Source organism: Lepus europaeus, chromosome 20 (genome assembly GCF_033115175.1).
Source record: "Lepus europaeus isolate LE1 chromosome 20, mLepTim1.pri, whole genome shotgun sequence".
Lineage (NCBI taxonomy): Eukaryota > Metazoa > Chordata > Mammalia > Lagomorpha > Leporidae > Lepus > Lepus europaeus.
In genome coordinates, this window is record NC_084846.1 from 6449943 (window position 1) to 6470746 (window position 20804).

Consider the following 20804-nt stretch of genomic DNA (forward strand, 5'->3'; position numbering starts at 1 on the left):
ATTGGCCCCCAGAGAGGGCATGTGACCTGGCTGGTCCAATGACAACCTGCCCTGAGACTTTGGCTGGAATTCCAGGAAGGGCCGTCTACAGCCACAGAGCACAGGGGACAGGGGATGGAGGGGCAGCACCTGAGCCCCCAGCCAGCCACACTGGCACTTCGGGGTTCAGGAGACAATAAACCCCCTTTTCTGCCGACCCTGGCTTGAGTTTCAAGCAGCCTCAAGCTAGGTCGGTTGCCCCATCCCCCCCCCCCCCAGCCTCACGGCTTTCTTCACCCTCCTCCAGTGCACCAGTGTGCATCCCTGCAGCTGCTCCTCTCGGCCCCAGCCCTTCCACACCCACACCCTCCGCCGGCCCACGCTCCCCACACTGGAGGGCTCTCCTGGGGCCGCCTGGACTGAACGCCTATTCCTTCATCTTCTTGCAACACCCGCTCCTGCCAGGGCCATCCCAGGGGCCCCTCCCCGCGCCCTGCTGCACTGAGGGGCTGGGTGGGTCATGTTCCACATGGCAGCGGCTGGAGCCTGCTGGGTGAATGCAGGCGCCACACCAGGAAGGCAGCAAGCCCCCTCCCCGAGGATGGGGGAGCCCTGGGGGCCTGGCTTGACCCCCACCTGCCCTCCAATGTGGCTTCCTCGTGGGGTGATGGGGGTGATAACGGCCGCCCCCTTGGGTTCACGGCGGGGCCCCAGTGAGGTCAGGAGCAGGCTGGCCCGCAGTCAAGGCCGGGCAGGGCCGTGTGACTCACCCTGGGAGATCCGGGCCCATCCTGCCGAGGGCGCCGGAACAACCTCGCTCTGCCAGATGGCACGCAGGTTCTCGGGCCTGCGGAAACACACCCGGCACGTGCCCAGGGGGTGATGGGCGGCTGCTCGCAGGGGCGAGCTCTGTCACGCCTGCACTTCCCCTTGGATGCCGGGGTGGCTCCGCTCGGCTGAGCCCCACGGCGGTGGGGGGGGGGGGCAGGCGGCACTGGCCCTGGCCATGCTCCTGAGGCAGAGCCCCGAGGGCCAGAGTTGGCACAGACCCTGGGTGCCAGCATCAGTGACACGAGGTGAGGACCCAGCAGAGGCCTGGGCAGGAGGCGGCTGGGAGCCGGGACTATGGGCCTCTCCCTAGCATCCACTGAGTGCCCATCACCACGTGTGTGTCCAGCAGGCCGAGGGACACCTGTGCCCAGTCGGGAGCAGGTGTCAGGGGTGAGGGAGGGGGTGGATGTGCCGGGGCACTGGGTAGGGGAAGCCTGGGGCGAGCTGGAGGGCTCTGGCTCATCTTGAGGGGTGAGACATGGACCCGCTGCTCTTGGGCCTTCTGATTCTTCCAGAAAGTTCTACACAGATTCTCTTGCTTTTGAACCGCTGACTCAGAGAACCCCACACGTGCAAGCGTGGCCACACGAGATGCGCCCTGGGCAGGTTCTGGCTGCTAACACCCGCCTGGAATTCAAGGGAGGTTTTAATCCTCGCCCAGCAGGCACGGCCGCCCCTCGGGAGGCCAGCTGAGCCGGCCGGGCGCCTCGCCGTTGAATTCCTTTGAGCAACCTGGATCACCTTGGGGAACAGGAACCGAGCCAGCTGGAAGGGAAGTCGGGGGCAGGCAGGGCTAGCTGCCAGGCGGGGCGGGGCGGGCCAGGTGGCAGGGCCCGCCCCGTGGCACAAGTCCGACTGGCAGGGCTGGGGGCGGTGCCAGCGAGGACAGCTCCCGCGTGCTGGCACGCAGCCAGGGCCACGCGGCTCGGGCAAACGTGTCAGGAGAGGGGCAGCTGCTGCCTCCTCACGGGCCCGGGGGAGGGGGACTGGCGCGGGGGTGCGATCCGCACACGTGCCAGGGGCTGGCGGCTCGGCCTGATTTAAGAGGCGCTCAGCGAGCAGAGCCCGAGCGAGAGGGGGCTGGCGGAGCAGCAGGTTCACACACAAACCCCACACATGTCAGACGCTCTGGGGCCTGGGCCCCATGCTCGGGCCAGCAACGGCAATGGTTTCACATGTGCTGTGTGTTTCCCTGTGTTTGTTTAGACTGGACGCTGGCTGGAGGGGCGCGGCTCCCGGGCGCTGGGGGCTGCCAAGGACCCCCCGGGGGGAGAGGCTGGTGGTCTGCAGGCGGCAGGGAGGCGGTGGGGGGGATGGGAGGCCGTAGCTGGCGGCTCCTGCGCCCGCTGGGAGGCCCTGCGCCCGCATTGCAGCCTTAGCCCAGCGCAGGCACACGTGGGTGCTGCCTGCCTGGCCCGAATCTTGGGTTCCCACGAATCGGTGGCTTTTGGGGCCTTGCCCAGTGCCCTCTGGCTGGCAGCACGGGGCCAGGGTCCCACTCTGCTCCTCACCGTTCTGGCCACGTCTGAAAACCCAGAGGAGCCACACCTCCCGGGCTGCGGTGCCAAGGCCATCATCGACTCCAGGCTCCCCGCTTCCCTCGGCATCCGGAAGTCTCCCCGCCCTGCCCCAGGCGCCGCCGCCCCTCCTCACAGCCCCCTTGCCCCAGGGCGACCAGAGGGACTTGGCCAGACACGAACGCAAGCGCAGGGCCCTGCCAGGGAACACCCGGCTCACGGGACGGCGGGAAGGGCCGACAGGAGGCGGCGGCGAGCCGCAGGCCTGGGACTGTGCAGGGGCGCCAGGTCTGGGAGTGGAGGGCAGGTGGGGGAGGCGGAGCACGGGCAGGGGCCCTGAGGGGAGCTGGCCTGGTCGTGGGACAGGAAGTCAGAGCGCGGAGGAAGAAGCGGGGTGCACTGTGGGGCCGGGCAGACTCTGAGCAGGGGACGCTGTGGGTGGCGGGGGCAGGAGGGTGGGGTCTACGTGGGGCGGGGCTTGACAGTGATGGGTCAGGGCCGCCGAGGGGACACAGGAGTTAAGGCGGCCGCCAGGGGACAGTCCCCAGAGGGGCGGGACTGGGAGCTGGCGAGGAGCCCAGGGGCCGAGGGAGAATGGAGCGTGGCACCTGGGGAGGGGCCAGGTGCTTGCCCACAGCCCTTTGGGAAAGCCTGGCTCGCCACGCTGGGTTCAACCCCCCACCCCGCCTTCGCCAGGGCTGTGCCCCGTGCCTGGGCGCTACTCCAGGTTAGGTCAGGCCCGCGGCCCGTGCTGGGCTCCTACCCCGCCCTGCTGCCGGGACGCCCGTGACTTCTCAGCACCGTGCACTGCCAGCTCACCCTGGCCCGCGCCGCCGATGCCCAGGTGCGTCAGGTTGGCCGTGAGGTTGCCGGTGCTGCCGGAGCTGCTGAGCGCAGGGAAGGTGGGCTCCTCGGGGTCCAGCGGGGTCGGCAGGGGGGAGGGGAAGTGGATGTTGGTGAGGTCGGGCAGGGAGCCCCCCGTGTTGTGTGTGGCGGGGATCAGAGTGGTGGTGCTCTCCTGGTCGGCAGACGGGAAGATGCTGCGGACGGAGCCAGAGGGGGCGGGAGGTGAGCGCCGGGGACGGCGGGCAGCCAGGGCTCCCCGGGATCGTGGACGGGGAGGGGGCAGCAACGGTGCAAAAGGCGCCCCCCGGCCAGGTGCTAACACTCGGGAAGAGGAACTGGCACTGGGTCAGGGCAGGCCGGGCCAGCCGCTCCTCCATGCCTGGGGATGGGGTGTTGGACTTGGTCACCCTGGGCAGCCTGGGACTGCTGTGTCCCCCGGCCCAGCCCAGCCCAGGGTCCCTCTCTTGGGCTCGCGGCCTCAGCGCACACAGGAAGCTCAGGGGGACCCCCAGGGGGACTTACTTGATTCCAGGGACATCACAGGACTTGGGCCTGGATCCCGTCTGAAAGAGAAGATGGCAGAGGCTGAGCCGGGACCCCGGGGCTCCCACCTGGCACCGCTGATCTTCCCAGGGGTGTGGGGACAGAGACCGGGAGGCCCCTGGCCTCGCCCACTCGCCCAGGGTGAGCCAAGAATGGCGTGGAGAGGAAGGGAGCCCTCTGGGGGCCCCAAGCCGCCGCCCTCACCGGAGAGCTCTTCTGTCTGCCCAGAGCAGGCGGCCAGGGACAATGTAGGGACCAGCTCTGGTGCCCTGGGGGCTGTGCCATGGCCACGGCCTCCAGCTCAGCAGGGGGTTAGGGGACAGAAACTCAGGTGCCCGAGGCCACGTGCCCACCCTCCGCACCACTGCCGGTCAAGGCTGCCACGGCTCCGGGCACAGAGCCACCAGTAGACCCGTTCTTCAGGGAGTGGGTCAGGCCTGGACCCACAGCAGGTGAGGGTGCCCCGCTGGGAAACCACGGGAGGTCTGGAGCCGAGGCTGAGACAGTGCTGAGGGGTCCATGGCCGCGTGCTGCAGCGGGTTAAGTCACCACCTGCCACGCCGGCATCCCATCTGAGCGCCGGTTCGAGTCCCGCCTGCTCCAACTCTGATCCCACTCCCTGATAATTCGCCTGGGAAGGCAGCAGGCGATGGCCCGAGTACTGGGCCCTGCCACCCACGTGGGAGACCCGGATGGAGCTCCAGGCTCAGCCACAGCCACCGTGGCCATCTGCGGAGTGACGCAGCAGATGGAAGCATGCATTCTCTCTGTAACTCTGCCTTTCAAGTAAATAAAGTCTTCAATTAATAAACCCACCCAGCCATGGAGGCACAACTCCCACCCGGGGCCCTGGGGCTGTGCATGCTGCCTGAGGGGCCGCAGAGGGTCCCGCGCTGTGCAGGCGGCCGGGCCCGTCCCCACGGAGCCGGGAGCTGGAATGTATTTGCTCCGGTGCCTGGGGCCGCGTTCAGGACACACGGTGGGTTGGTCAGCCCGGGCTCCCAACCACGGAGAGGAGCACGGCACAGGCTCTCGGCAGCAGGGGCTCAGGAGCAGGGGCCGCCTCCGGAGGAGACCCCAACGCCTGCAGACAGGCCCCCTCACCCCCTCGCCCTGCGGTCAGCTCCAGGGAAGCCTTGCGGGCCGCCTGTGCTCAGGCTGGGCCCCAGGGGCTGAGGCTCCAGCACACAGGGGGAGCCCGGGTGAGTGCTACCTGGGCAATGGGACAGATACCAGGAGGAGGGGGAGAGGCCCCCAACCCGGGCCACCGTCCTCTCCACTTCTGGCCCCCCCTCACGGCCCTGAGCCAGCCCCAGCCACACCCTCTCTGTGCCCTGCCCATGGCCCCACCCTCCCCACTCCCCGCCCCCTGCCACCACCCTCTCCAAACCCCGCCCCCTGCCACTGCCCTGTGCCCCGCCCCTGGCCCCGCCCTCTCCAAGCCCCGCCCTCCAGCCCACACCGGAGATGCTCTTGAGTGACAGGTGACGCCCGGGGTGGGGGTGGGGGGGAGGTGGCCATGGCAGGCTCGTTCTGGCTGGGTTCCTTTCCTTAGAATTCATGCTACAAGTGTACAAGTGTTTTTGTTTTTGTTCTGCGTGTGGAAATCAGAGGCGCGCGCTGCGGAGCGGGGGAGGCCGTGGGGTCTGCGGGTTGTGAGTTCCAGGAGCAGCCTGATCGGCGCCGATTTCGAAATCTGCGCATTCTGAGGCTTTCCCACGTGTACGGAAAGTGCGGACTATGCAGGAACTATGCAAGGACTTCAAACTTTTTCCACCAAAATGAACTTAAATTTAAAAAAAAAAATACTGTGTTTCTGACAGGGAGACAGAGACAGAGAGCGCCCCCAAGTGCTGGCTCTCCCTGGCGCCGACAGCCAGGGCCGGGCCCGGGCCGGAGTGGAAGCTCCTTCCAGGGCTCCCACGCGGGGCCGGGGCCCAGGCACTGGGGCATGGGCCGCTGCCCCCTGTGGCAGCATGCCTACGTGCTAGAGTAAAGGTTGCTTGCATGCCTACGTGCTAGAGTAAAAGTTGCTTGCATGCCTACGTGCTGGAGTAAAAGTTGCTTGTGTACTCTCCCAAACAGCTTTAGATAAGTGTCTATGTGAAGGCACTAATGTTTAACAGGGCCAGTTCCTGCTCCCCTGGTAAGACATGTTTACTCTAAAGTTTCCTGTTTTTGTGGGTCTGTATTGTGCTGCTCTTTCGCCATGTTTAGACTTAAGATAATGTTTGACTATGTACTGGGACAGGGGATGGGTACATAAGCAGTGGAAGAAATGTGTTTAGCGCCTCTCCGCCTACATCTGTACTGACAACCAAGTGGCGTCTCAATAAACCGTGATTGAAGAAGGATCTTCGTGCCGTTAATTCTGTGCCTTGCTGGTCAAGGCTCGCCGCAGCTGGTGCCGAAACCCGGGAACTCGAACCAGACGCGTAACATTGCACGACTGGAGAGGTAAGGTCCAGAACTTCACACGGGAGACGGGTCGACGTCGAGGAAGGGTATGTTAGAAGAATTTCTCCTGGTTATTATCATTTTTGCCTTCTCTCTTATTATTGTTTTAGTTCTAAAGTTGTGTGCGGCCCAGAGTAAAAGGAAACAGTGCCTTTTAGAATCATAGATATGGGTACTGCCAATAGTCATGAAAGTGAAAATTTCGTGGATCCCATACAAGCATTATTAAAAGAAAGGGGATTAAAAATTTCCACAAAAACAATAAAGACAATTTTAGAAGATATAGACAGGAAAGCCCCTTGGTTTGTTTACACTGGAGATATTAATTTAAAATGTTGGAAAAAATTAGGAAAGGATTTGGAGCAGGCTAAAGAAAAGGGGTCGCTTAGGGCAGGAACCTTTCCGTTTTGGAAATTGGTACATTCCTGCTTACAAACTGGTAAAAATGTGGAAATTATCAAACAAGGGAGAAGAGCACTAGCTGACCAGCAGGATAGTTGGTCGGAACAAAGTATTACAGAGGAGAGGGAACATACCAAAAGAAAAGGCAAGGTAAAAGATAAGAGATCTCGCGAGGAAATGAAGAAAATTTTGAGCTCAGAAAAAGAAAAACCTTCAGCACCTTTGTACCCCGCCTTAAGTGAGTTTGAGGATCTTAGATTGGCAGAAGAGGAACAGTATAAAGAAGATTTGGATGATGATTTCAGTGAGACTGAGGAACAGGGCGCAGATAATAAAATTCAGGCTGCTAGCGTGCGCCCTCCCCCTTATGTTAAGCACAGTAAAGGCAGTCATTTTATTAAAAGGGAAACGTGGGCCCAATTGGCATCAGCCTTCCCGGTATTTGAGGAACAACAAACTCAACGCCGATTTCATGAGCCTATACCATATAAACAGTTAAAAGATCTAGTGGAGGCCGCGCGCCAATTTGGTTCCAATGCCGCCTATACTTTAACTTTGTTAGGACGATTAACCACTAATGCTATGACACCTTCAGATTGGTTTGAGATTGCACGAGGCAGCCTCAGCACGGGACAATATCTCGATTACAGATCCATTGTTACCGATGCTGCACATACACAGGCTAGACAAAATGTGCGGGATGGTCAGCCGCATTGGACAGCAGATATACTTTTAGGACAAGGACAATGGGCGGCTGATCAAACTCGCTACCCCCTTGAAGTATACAGACAGATTAATGACATATATCTCAGGGCTTGGAAGACTTTACCCAAAAGAGGTGAGGTCTCGGGAAATTTAACAAAAATTATTCAAGGGTCCAATGAGCCTTTTTCAGAGTTTGTGGGTAGAATGATGGAAGCAGCGGGAAAAATTTTTGGGGACGTGGAGAGTTCAATGCCCTTAATTCAGCAGCTTATATATGAGCAAGCTACTAAAGATTGCAAACGAGCCATAACTCCATGGAAAGGAAAAGGGCTAAAAGCCTGGTTGAAGGCATGTAGGGAAATTGGGGGACCATTAACTAATGCTGGGCTTGCTGCTGCTATTTTAACTGCAACAAAACGTAATAACAATAATGGTGCATGTTTTAAGTGTGGGAAAATTGGTCATTTTAAGAAAAATTGTAAAGAACAAAAGGAGCATAACAATCCTGTGCGACAAATACCTGGCACTTGTCCCAGATGCAAAAAGGGGAAGCATTGGGTTAATAAATGTAGGTCAGTAAAAGACATTAATAGACAACCCCTCGAGACAATAAAAAAGGAGTCAAAAAACGGATATCGGGGCCCCCGTCCCCAGGGCCCGAAAGCATATGGGGCACTACAGGAACCTTCCATGCAGCCACCCCCGAAGTCCGCAGAGCAACCGCGGGCTCCGCAGGGCTGGACCTCCGTGCCACCTCCGGCTTGGTATTAACACAGAGCATGGGAGTACAGATAATAGATACAGACATGCAGGGCCCATTAAAAAAAAATACCGCAGGATTAATCATTGGACGATCATCATCAACGCTACGAGGGTTAATTGTTTTACCAGGAGTAATTGATCCTGACTATGAGGGTGTTATTAAAGTAATGTGCTACTCCCCTTTTGGAGTAATTTCCATTTCCCCTGGCGATCGCGTAGCACAACTTCTGATACTGCAATCAGGTCATAAAAAATACCCCGCCCGGTCACATAACCGTGGCGCATCTGGTTTTGGATCTACAGGAATCGATCTCGCATGTCTAAGCATGGAATTAAATGACCGACCAATGTTACAGATAGAGGTGGAGGGTAAACATTTTTCAGGCTTAGTGGATACAGGAGCAGATCGTAGTGTTATGAGCAAACAATTTTGGCCAAAGGGATGGCCTTTGCAACATGCCTCTCAAGACTTGGTAGGATTGGGATATCGACAGGCTCCAGAAATAAGTTCTAAGGAACTCCACTGAACAGTCGATAAACAACAAGGCACCTTTCGTCCCTTTGTGGTAGATTTACCTATAAATTTATGGGGTAGGGATATACAAACCCAGATGAAACTCATATTGACTAATGAGTATTCGCAGACTAGCAAAAATATCATGGCAAGACAAGGATATATACCCAATAAAGGGTTAGGGAAAAATCTTCAGGGTATATCAAAACCGGTGGAGTTAGTTCAAAAAACAGACCGCAAAGGCGTGGGTTTTTCCTAGGGGCCACTGAGGAAAAGCTATTACGTATTCCCTGAAATACGAATAAGACAGTGTGGGTGCCCCAGTGGCCCCTCAGTCGTGAAAAACTCGCCGCCGCTAGAGAACTTGTACAAGAGCAGCTGATGTTAGAACATATAGAGCCCTCAGTATCGCCCTGAAATACTCCAATTTTTGTCATAAAAAAAAAATCAGGCAAATGGAGGCTTTTGCATGATCTGCGAGCAGTCAATAGACAGATGCAATTGATGGGACCAGTACAGAGAGGACTGCCTCTTCTGTCTTCCCTTCCAAAGGGCTGGCCTATGCTAGTGGTAGACATTAAGGATTGTTTCTTTTCCATACCTTTACATTCTTTAGATCGAGAGCAATTTGCTTTTACTCTCCCTTCAGAGAATCATAAAATGCCTGACACAAGGTATCAATGGAAAGTGTTGCCTCAAGGCATGGCTAATAGCCCTACTCTTTGCCAATTATATGTTAATCAGGCTATCGCACCAGTACGAAAACAGTTTTCACAAGTCCGTATCATTCATTATATGGACGACATTCTTATCACAGCTCATTCACAGCAATTAGTAGATAAGGCCTTTGCATTGCTCTCCTCCTGCCTTAACACATATGGTCTTTCTATTGCCCCAGAAAAAATACAACAATCTAATGTGGTGCAATTTTTAGGAGCAAAAATTACTACAACTTCCATTCGGCCACAGAAGCTCTGCATTAGCACTCAAAACCTATACACACTAAATGATTTTCAAAAACTGCTAGGAAACATAAATTGGCTACGTGGATATTTACCGCTGACCCGAAACGACCTGCAACCTTTGTTCTCTATTCTGGAGGGCAATCCAGATATTGCCTCTCCTCGTCAACTTACTCCTAAGGGCGTTAAAGCTCTGCAACTCGTAGAAAAGGCCATTAGTAAAGCCCAACTATATAGGTTTGATCCGTCTAAAAAATTACTACTATACATTCTTGCTACGCCCACTACACCTACTGGAGTGGTGTGGCAAAATGCTCCTTTATGGTGGATACATGGTAATTCAGCGGGTGTAAGAACATTGCGGTATTATCCTAAATTAGTAGCTCATTATGCTCTTCTGGGTCTCAAGTTTTACACAATGCATTTTGGTAAACATCCTGATGAGCTGATTGTACCTTATACTCAAATACAAATTGAGACTCTTGCCGGTACCACTAATGTTTGGCCTATTGTTCTAACTGCCTTCTCAGGTGTAATTGATAATCACTTGCCAGCGGACAAATTATTAACTTTTGTGCAGCGAAATTTAGTTTACTTTCCTAAACTTACAAAGAGCAAACCCATTCCAGCTGCAACAACTATTTATACTAATGGTTCCAAGACTGGTCGTGGAGCGTATGCTACAACTGATTCAGAGCCTGTGATTCTTCATTTTCGCCCTAACGCCCCTCAAGTGGTAGAGTGCTTAGTGGTATTAACAGTATTTCACACATTTTCAGATGAACCCATTAATATTATCTCAGATTCCCAATATGTGGTAAATGCTGTCCGTTCACTAGAGGTTGTAGCTCATATACAGTCGCATAGCACGGTAGCCCCAATATTTCGACAAATCCAGCAAGCTATCCTGGTTAGACGTATGCCCTTTTTCATTGGCCATATAAGAGCTCATTCTGGCCTCCCTGAACCTATGAATAAAACTAATGCCAAGGTAGATATCGCAACCCGTAATAGTGTCTTTGTATCTCTGACTTCTGTTGACCTAGCAAAAAACTTTCATGCCTCTTTTCATGTTCCAGCTAATACGCTGCGCTTGCGCTTTCATATCTCCAGAGAACAAGCTCGGCAAATTGTAAAGGCCTGTCCAGATTGTGCAATATTCCTCCATCCGCCACATTCTGGTGTTAATCCTAGGGGACTAAAACCTTTATCCTTATGGCAAATGGATGTTACACACATCCCAAAATTCGGTAGGCAAAAATACGTACATGTCTCAGTGGACACATATTCTGGTGTCATTCATGCCACTTCCTTGTCTGGGGAACGTGTAGCACAGGTAAAACTTCATTGTCTTGAGGCTTGGGCAGCTTGGGAAAAGCCTGCCCTCATAAAAACTGACAATGGGCCCGCCTATACTTCAAAAGGCTTCGCTACCTTTATGTCACAAATGCAAATAGCTCATAAAACTGGCCTACCGTATAATCCTCAAGGCCAAGGCATTGTGGAGCGCGCTAATCGCTCCCTAAAAGAAACATTGCAAAAACAGAAAGGGGGAATTGCGCTCCATGCAACCCCCAGAGAACGCCTCGCTATTGCATTATACACTCTCAATTTCTTACATTTTAATACAGAGAATGAATCAGCGGCTATGAGGCATACAAAAAATCCTGTACAAACTAGCCAAAAGGTCATGTGGAAAGATGTACTAGATAACAAATGGTATGGCCCGGATCCTGTGATACAGAGATCCAGGGGAGCAATTTGTGTTTTTCCGCAGGAACGACCAGACCCGATCTGGATTCCAAAAAGACTGACAAGGAGAGTGACAGATAAGAAAGAAGAGGAACGACAAGAGAACACGAGGCATGATAATGAAACGTCTGACATGGATACTGATGGGACTATGGTTGACATTTCCCATGACGATATCAAAGGATGTGACCCTGTGGGCCATTGCGAGAACATGGCCAATACCTAAGCCAGTGTTCTCTAGTGATAAGATGTTTCCTCAATTGTATAATAGAGACTGTCAGTTAGAAATACCGTGCAAAACACCACAAAATATGCAACAAATGCGATATAATGCCACTAATGTTACCCTCTATAATAGCTTGTGTTTTTCTATGAACTCGCAGAGTCCCTGTATACAGATTCTTTCATATAACCTTAGTTGGATATATGATCCCTTTAAATATCTAAATCCTGACCTCTCGATCCCAATGTTGCTCGAGGCCCTTACAAAGATTGCTCTAGGGAGCACAAATAAAACAGGAGGAGGAGGTAATAGCACCGTGGCTAATGTCACTACACTCCTGATCACAGTCAACATAACAGTTCCTTTTTTAATACAGACAGGAACCAATTCCAGTGCTTCATGGAACATATCTAGACCTGTACCAAAGTGCATCACTCGGGAATTCAGCTATCCCCCGCGATTTGGTGATTGCACAGAAAATGTAGAAACCCAAGAACCGTATAAATTTTCTCCTAAATTCAAATTATATCAGAAACCCAGAGCGGGCAATCCTTTAGCCTCCTGGGTATTGTGGAATAGACGTGGAGCTAGTATGGATTTGTCCCCTTTGGCAAGGCTTGATTCTATTAATATAAGCCTCTATAATGCTAGTGGCAGTTATAACATAACTAGTCACGTACTCAGTAACTTTACATCGCATTCTTTGCATAATATGAGCCTCCTGTCTAGTCATGTTTGTGTCGATCCTCCCTTTATTTTTCTTTTGACAGATAAACAAGATAATGGGACGATAATAGAATGTACAGGAAATGATACATGCTATTTAACCCAGTGTTGAAATGGAACTCAGAAAACTATGGTAGTAATGCGTGTACCTACCTATGTTCCTATACCAGTAGTGGCTGACCCAGAGGAATTTCCTCTGGCAGTTTTGTTTCGACAGCCACGGGACTTTGGGGTTATAGCCATTGTAACGGCAATTGTCGCCTCTGCCGCAGCGGCTGTTACGGCGGGAGTGGCCATGGCTTCCACTGTTCAAACTGTGCAGACTATTAATGACGTCGTAAAAAGATCATCAGACGCTCTATTTGTCCAGGAACGCATAAATGATCATCTGGCTTCAGGGGTGCTACTATTAAATAAACGCATGGACTTGCTGCAAGCAGCTATGGAAGATCTTTTTGAAGTCACCAGCCTAGGTTGCGTTCAGAGACTGCACCATATGTGTGTTACGCCATATCCAGCCTCTCTAAATGAGTCAAGAAAACTTGGGTCTTATCTATCAGGGAACTGGTCTATGGAATTTGGGGAACTTCAGCAAAATCTTACTATCATGATTTTGCAGCTAAATAAAACTAGAGCATCTGTTGTCACTCTGAAAGGGTTTTCTGATTATATATTACAGGGGTTACAATGGTTCAAAGAATGGGTGGGGGTTGGATTGTTCGGAGCTGTATTACTATCAGGGCTATTGTGTACTCTTTTTGTTCTTTTCCGATTAGTACGGAGCCGCAAGCGCGAAAAAATTGCTCTCCTGCAAGCAATGGCTGCAATTGAGGCAGGCAGTTCCCCCGCGGTTTGGCTCAACATGTTTAAAGAAGCTTAAAGAATGTCCTTGCACTCAGGGGCCATAGTGCCATTGCACCTGATAAGGAATTCTTTCATCTGGGATATTGCCTTAGCACTCCGAGAGCTTTTGCTCATTGCACCGGAATGGGAGTATCCCTGAGCACAGGCGCCCCTTAATCGGCCAGCACATCATGAGGTGAAGGCCTGATCGGGGATAAGACCTCATTTGCTGTAAAAAACAAAAAAGGGGGAACTGTGGCAGCATGCCTACGTGCTAGAGTAAAGGTTGCTTGCATGCCTACGTGCTAGAGTAAAAGTTGCTTGCATGCCTACGTGCTGGAGTAAAAGTTGCTTGTGTACTCTCCCAAACAGCTTTAGATAAGTGTCTATGTGAAGGCACTAATGTTTAACAGGGCCAGTTCCTGCTCCCCTGGTAAGACATGTTTACTCTAAAGTTTCCTGTTTTTGTGGGTCTGTATTGTGCTGCTCTTTCGCCATGTTTAGACTTAAGATAATGTTTGACTATGTACTGGGACAGGGGATGGGTACATAAGCAGTGGAAGAAATGTGTTTAGCGCCTCTCCGCCTACATCTGTACTGACAACCAAGTGGCGTCTCAATAAACCGTGATTGAAGAAGGATCTTCGTGCCGTTAATTCTGTGCCTTGCTGGTCAAGGCTCGCCGCAGCCCCCCATGCGCGCAGGCTCGGATGTGGGACCCAGGCACCCTCACCTGGACTTCCGCTGCGGGGCCGAACACCGGCCCTAAGCTGATCTTTTTTTTTAATTCTACGATTTATTTATTCCTTTGAAAGGCAGAGTTAGAGAGAGAATCTTCCATCTGCTGGTTCACTCCCCAGTGGCCGCATGCCCAGAGCCAGGCCGGGCCGGAGCCAGGAGCCAGGAGCTCCACCCTGGTCGCCCCTGTGGGCGCAGGGGCCCAGGCACTTGGGCCGCCTCCTCCGCCTTGGCAGGTGCATTAGCAGGAGCTGGGGCGGAGTGCAGCGGCGGCCGGGCCGGGACCTGGGCTGGACGGGGTGCCTGCGACCAGGTGTCTGTCTCTGAGGCGCCGCCCGCGCACACAGGGTCTCGCACCCTCCCGTGAACACCCGGGGATTCCGGGAGCAGTCCCTGCTTGCCCGCCCCTCGGCTGTGGCTGGGGCCGTGGAATTCCTCAGGAGTGCGCTCACCGGGTCTGACGCAGGCGCGGCACCTCTGCCCTGCCCCGGAGCGGGGCTGGGGGGCGAGCAGGCCACGTGGCTGCCCCTTTCCCCTGACCCGCCCCGGGCTTTCCCCCACCTCACGGGTCTGCCGCTGGTGTTCCGCGGCCCCACGGGGTTCTCGGCCTTGGGCGCCGGGAGATCTGAGCGAGGTCCCCTTGGGGGGGAGGGGCTCCAGCGCACTGTGGAAGGAACGGATCGCGCCCCACAGCCGGGAGCCCTCACCTTCTTGGCGTCCCACGCTTGCTTGGGAAGGTTCTTGTCCGATTCCGCCGGCGTCTCCTCCATTCCTGGGACTGTCAATAGTAGGACTGGGGGCGCGGACGGGAGGGGGAGACGGGGATCAGACATCTCTGCAGTCCCCACGGTGGCACGGCGGGGGGGGCCGCCCCGGGGCTCTCTGTGTGTGGTGCCACTGGGCCTGCTGCTCTGCACCTGCCACTCCGGGGCCACCTGTTCCCTGGTCTGGGTGACCGATGTCCAGCACCCGAGGCCCTCCTGAGCCATGAGCACCAAGCACGGTGGGGGCTGAGGCTGGACTGACTCACCCACGCGGTCAGTTAGCAGGAGAGAGGGACCAGGTAGCTGGGCACTTCTGGCGGGCCTGGAACCAGCCGTGCCTGAAGGCCTCCATCCAGGCCCTTTCTGTCCACCGGAGAGCAAGCACTTCCCTCCCGTCTCCTGTCTGCTGAGCCCGGAGTCAGGCCCCACTGGAAACCAGGCTGGGGGGGTGCAGCCAGGCTGACCCCGCCCTGGCACCACCTGGGCCCTCCGAGGTGCGGGGAGATGAAGTCTGCACCCCGGCCCATCTCCCAGACTGCGCCGGGGTCCTGGATAAGGCTGGGCTCCAAGCTTGCAGGGACGTGGCCTTCTCCTGCCACGCAGGCCCTGCAGCCGCCCTCCCCTGCCCCAGGGGGTCTGGAAGCCTTGGCGTCGTCATCATGCCGACGGGACAGGACGCCCTTCTGCGTGCTGGGATAGTCACACCCACGGAAACGCTGCCCTCCGGGCCAGGACGTCCCCCAAAGGGCCCCAGGACGCTGCCTCTGGGCCCAGCCCTGGAGCGGAGCCAAGGCCCCTGGCGCAGCTCTGTCCCGGCCGCAGGGCAGGCTCGGAGCCTGAGCTTGAAACGGCCTCCGTCTGATGCACCAGGACAGGTGCCTGGGGGAGGCAAACCAGAAGGGCTTCGAGCACAGCCATGGCCTGCTCTGCCGTGTTTCCCTGAACAGAAGCCAACATGCACGTACAGGGTGGATGGCTCTGCCTAGAAAACTCCTAAGCACTCTTCAAAACCCAGTTCACTCAGCCCCTGCCCCGCCCAAAGTTTCCCTGGGCCCCCACCCCTTAACCCACGGCAGAGTCTGGGTCTTCCTTGGAGGGCCTGTCCGCCCCGGGCCCCCGCTGACCCCCGAGGCCGCCGGTCTCACCTCTTTTGTGGTGCGCGTCCTGGGCCGCCCCCGTGAAGGGCTCGGGCTGGGCAGGCGTCATTGTGCTCTGGTGCAGGGCGGAGTCGGAGTTGGTCCTGCCAGAGAGAAGACGGTGAGCTGGGCCCCCCAGTCCTGCCCCGCCCAGGACACTGGCGACAGCCCAGCTCGGGGGTCCCGGGTCGATTCTGTAAACTCCTGCAGCGGCCAGAAAGCCACGCGAGCACACGGGTGGGCGGCGGCAGGGGCTCCACTCTGCTTCCTGCTCACGCGCACCCAGGGAGACCCGGACGGAGCTCCCGGCCTGAAAGGCAGGGTGACAGCGAGCGAGAGACCTTCCACCGGGCTGGTTCACTCCCCACCGTGGCCACGGTTGTGGCTGGGCCTGGCCAAAGCCAGGAGCCTGGAGCTTCTTCCGGGTCTCCCAGGCGGGCGGCAGGGAGCCAGGGCCGGGACTCAAACCCAGGAGCCGAGCGCTGAGCCACTGTGTCGCGACCGCACCGATACACTTGTTCTCTACTGCAAACACAGGACAGTACCGTCCCGTTTGGGCTGTCCGGGGGTTCTGGACCTCAGGACACTCGGGGCTGCGGCCGTCTGAGGCCCCAGGCCCGCGGCTGCTTTCCGTCTTGCAGTGCGCGGCGTGCGGGCGGATTACTGTTTTTCCTTGAGGTGCATCAACGTGTTTTCCTCATCTAATGCAAGGGTGCGGTCCATCCACGATCACGTTTTCCATGGCCGCTTGGCACTGCCCAAAACGGCTCCTAACGTGGCACCCACCGTGGGCTGGGTCCTCGGCACATGGCTAAGGCGCCGCCTGGGACGCCCACAAATCCCAGGTCGGACTCCCCAGGATTCCGCTTCTGCCTCTACTACCGCTGTGTTTTAATTTACTGATTCAAAATGGACAGGGACAGAGAGAGAAGACCTTCCCTCTGGTTCACTCCCCAAATGGCCGCAACAGCCAGGGCTGGGCCAGGCTGACGCCAGGAGCCTGGAGCTCCATCCGAGTCTCCCACGTGGGTGGCAGGGGGCCAAGCACTGAGCCTGGCACCTCCCTGGCACCTCCCTGGCACCTCCCAGGCGCGTTAGCAGGCGCACGGATGTAAGCGGAGCAGCCGGGACTTGCGCCGCACTCTGATCTGCGGGGCTGGCGCTGCAGGTGGTGGGCTGGCCCAGCCTGCTCCCCGCGCATGCGCACCCTGGGAGGCGGCAGGTGACTGCCGCCCACATGGGAGACCTCGACTGGGCTCAGGGCGTCCGGAGAGTGAACCGATGGGGGGATGGTTTTAACCACATATGAAGTGAAAGACACACTGAACATGCAAGAACCCAAATTTAGTTTAAAAAAAAAAAAAAAAAGGAAAAGGCTGAGGCCTGCAGAGCTCGCAAGCTCCGTGTGGCTGGGCGAGGGCCGGGCTCAGAAGCGTCTGGACGTTTCTCGGCTTTGGCGTTTTGGAGGGACCGTGCGCTGGCTTTCCCCGCAGAACCAAAGCCCAGAGCCGCGCTCCGCCTCCCGCCCGTGGCCACTGACCTCCTCCAGCTGGTGTCCGAGGGTGGCGACAGGTACACGGTGCCGTAGGGGCAGCTGTCGGCGTGCGCCAGAGTTAAGGGGCCCAGGCAGCAGGCTCGGACCCCACCCCCTGCCCCAGCTCGCTGGAAGCCCCCGGGGCAGCCTCGTGGCTCCGAGTCCCTGAAGCCGGGGCCTGCAAACAGCTGAGGCCAGCGGGGGGCGCGCCAGCCCTTCCTGCCTGGCGGGAGCAGCCCCGGCAGGGGCTCCCCGGGGGCGCGGCCCGGCCACCTCGCAGTCAGCACTCTCCTCCTGCGAGCACACGTGCGGCCTGCGCCCGTCCAAGGCCCTGCCGCGGGGCCGAGTGCAGCTGACCCCCGTCTCCACTCTCGATTCCGGGCTGCCGAGGTGGCTCCCGGGGCCCCGAGGACACGGCCTCAGCCCAGCTGGCTGAGCTCCCTGGCCCCGCGGAAGTGAGAGCCGGAGCAGAGCGGCCGTCTCTGTTCCGCAGAGCGGGGCTCCTGGAGCAACCGCAGGCCGCTCGGACGCCAGTGCCGGGCCGGCTGGCTGAGCACCAAGAGGGGCTGGGGAGTGGGGGAGTGGGGAGGGGCCCTCCGCGAGGAAGCGAGGCAGGTCTGTTAGCGTCTGGCAGACACGAAGCATCCCTCGATCCGAGTCCCACAGAGCCGGCCCTCAGCCCCACTGCCTTGGCCTCCGCAGCGCCCGTGGGCACCCACCCATGGCCCTGGGCACCTGAGCGCCCTGTGGGGCGGCCTCACTTGCCTTGGGAGCTACTTCCCATGTTCCTCTAGTCCCCAAGCCTGGCCAAAGGCTCCCTGGCTTGCAGTACCCCCTTCTCCAGGGTGTCTCCCTGGATTGCCCAAACCTCCCTCGTGGTGCCGCTCTGATTCCATCCCCAGGACTGAGGGCGGGCAGCTCCTTCAGAGCCCGCTGGGCACGCCGGGGGCCCCAGAGCCGCTGCCGAGGCCCCGCCCCCTCGCGCTCCGGGATGAAGGATATCTGGCGTCCGTGTTTGTCCACCGACAGCGGCCGGCGGTGCGGGGAGCCGAGCCGGCCGCGCTCCCGGTACACTCTGTCCACCAGCCCGTGGTGCCGGGTGGTCCGGCTGGTGTCCAGGCCCGATGACTGGAAGGGTGTCTGGATGGGAGTCGGAGAGAGAGAGAGAGAGACCCGAACACCAGTTACTGGCTGTGGCTCGGGCCCCTCAGCGCACACACCCTGGGTCATCACCCCCCAGCTGGGGATGGGTGTCCTCCTGTGGCCCCAGCTCCCCGGCCCTCTGAGCACTGGGGTGTGGGGAGGGGTTGCACGAGCCGGGACGGGGGCGGTTCCCAGGAGCCAGGCTGGTGGCGTGCACTGCGGCCGGCATGCACGGGCCAGGCAGGGCAGGGGCGGCACAAGCTCGGGCGGGGCCCAGCGCCGGCCGGGGTGCCAGGGGTGCAGACGGCCGAGCAGCCCTCCTCCCCAGCCTCGCCAGGTGCAGAAAGGCCTCCGCCCTCTCTCCCCGGGCTTGGCCGGCCTCCTCTCCCCTACGTCACCCCCGGAGGGGCCTGCCAAGAGCCGGCCGGGGGCCTCCAGCCCAGCACCGCTGCAGGGCCCACCTGGCCAAGCGCTCGCTCTGGGGAGGCCTCCTAGCTGAGCCCCCCCCCCCCCAGCCGTGTGCAGGCACCTCCCAGAGCCTGCCTGCAGCTTGGCCGGACGGGGCCACCTTCCAGCACCCGGGGCTGGCACAGGGCCCCCTGGCAGATCCCGTTTCCCAGCAGGCTCCGCACCCCAGGGGGCCGGTGGGGGCCTGCACTCTGCGCCCTGGCCCCGCACGGCCTGCTCGCCACACGGCCAGGAGGAGACTGGCCGCCCTCACTGGCTCTGGGCACATTCGGCCTCTCTGGCCATCTGGTCCACCCCCGCCCCGAGTCCATCTTCTCTGGGCAGCCGGGCAGAAGCGCTCCTGGTCCCTGCCCCCAGGAGACTAACGGGAGAACCACTGTGCTTCTGCACGCACCCCGGGGGGGCCCAGCGGGGTCCTGATGGCCCGGGCCTGCCCCTGAGCGGGGGGCAGAGGCGCGGGTGGGCGGGCCTGCGCCTGAGTGGGGGCAGGAACCTCGCCATCGGGCAGAGGCGCGGGTGGGCGGGGCTGTGCCTCTTCCCCCAGAGGTCCCTGAAGCCCGGGGGCGGGCGTGGGGCGGAGGTGGGGGCGCCGAGGCGGCTGAAGCAGAGCCAGAGACAGAACAGAGCCGGGCCGGCTGCCCCGTGCCGGCTGGGGCGCATGTGTTCAGAAGGCCGGCCCATGCAGCGTGGGGGGCACATGCTGGGTTCTGCCTGGGGGGACCCCGGCCCGGGAGGTGCAGCAGCGGCGGCCGCCCAGCAGTCCAGGGGGGCCCTCAGCGTGACCACACGCACTTCCCTAGACCGGGACACGGGGCGGATCCGGCTCCCGGGGAGCTCGGGGTGCCCAGTGCCTGCGCGCATGGCGGGGTCTCGGGGGCTGGTGCTGGGGATCCGCGGCCCCAGCCTGGGGGCTCATTACCAGAGAGACAGGAGCCGCTGCCAGGGCCTCCCCCAGAAATCCGCCGGGCTGAAAATGCAAAGAATCAACACTCTGAGCTCCCGGCGGGCAGGAGCAGGCCCGAGGCGGCCCCCACGCACGGCTGTCAGGGGGGCGCCCGGGGACGCACTTGGAGCTGGGGGGGAGGTAGGGAGGAAGGGGGGACCAGCCAAGAAGGGCACAGCCGTCGGCAGTGGTGCCGCTGCATGGACGCTCACTGTGGCACCCCAGAAGCCCAGCAGGGTGCCCCCCCAGGGCCAGCCTGGGGGACCCTGTCCCCTCCCAGAGGGGCTGCGGCTGGGGTGACTTGAGTGGGGTGCTGAGCCCTGGGCCTGCGTTCAGCGCCCGATGGGAGACAGGTGGGTGGGCCCAGGCCGGCTCCCCGTCCCACCCCGCCCCCCTCGCACCTGCAGACCGGGAGGCAGCCAGGGCCTCGGCCAGCCTTATCTCTGGTTATTTACGATAAGGATGCTCCCGGCGGCCTGCGCGGCCTGCAGGAGCCGCGCTGTGTGGGCGGCTGCCAGGAAGCACTTGTAGACAAGTGGGGTCGGCGGCCCGGCCTCCCTCTGAGAACTGCTGGGCTTGTGGATTAGAGAGGCGGGACGGAGCCAAGCCCCCGAGGCCCCGAGCGAGCCCGCAGCCGCACAGCCGGCCAACAGGTGTAGCGGCTGCTGAACACGACCGTGGGCGGTCAGGGGGGCCGTCCGCCGAGCGGGTGAACCCCAGTGGGGCCACGCTGCCTCCTCCCATCCACAGGACGGAAAAGGAGCGGGGGGGGGGCGGGGGGGGCAGGGAAGGCTGCAGCAACTCTCGGTGACCCCAGCTGCCCACTGCGTCCATCACGCACGTGTCGCGACCTGGCCAGGGCAGCGTGTCCTGGGGTGGGGGCCGGGGGCTCACCTGGAAGGGCAGGTCCATGGTGCCGCTCCCGATCTGGTTCACATTGGGTAGGGAGCCGCCGTAGTACTGGCCGCGGCTCGGGCCCAGCTGCAGATACTGTGACTTCTGGAGCTGGAGCTGCG

The 20804-nt window shown here is 58.9% G+C and overlaps 1 protein-coding gene across 7 annotated transcripts in view; it reads right to left on the minus strand.

Moving 5' to 3' along the window:
* Positions 1-20804, minus strand: part of CRTC1 (CREB regulated transcription coactivator 1) — a 58281-nt gene that overhangs the window by 7185 nt on the left and 30292 nt on the right. For 4 of the 7 annotated variants that reach the window (XM_062178928.1, XM_062178925.1, XM_062178924.1 and 1 more), the window contains exons 2-9: positions 20683-20799; positions 19765-19812; positions 18237-18374; positions 17241-17302; positions 15710-15804; positions 14508-14593; positions 3696-3736; positions 3147-3367 (exon numbers count right to left, since the gene is read on the minus strand). In XM_062178928.1, the coding sequence (XP_062034912.1) occupies positions 3147-3367; positions 3696-3736; positions 14508-14593; positions 15710-15804; positions 17241-17302; positions 18237-18374; positions 19765-19812; positions 20683-20799 (808 nt within the window). The remainder of the gene's footprint in view (positions 1-3146; positions 3368-3695; positions 3737-14507; positions 14594-15709; positions 15805-17240; positions 17303-18236; positions 18375-19764; positions 19813-20682; positions 20800-20804) is intronic. The other 3 variants (XM_062178927.1, XM_062178926.1, XM_062178923.1) reach the window with 1 other exon arrangement.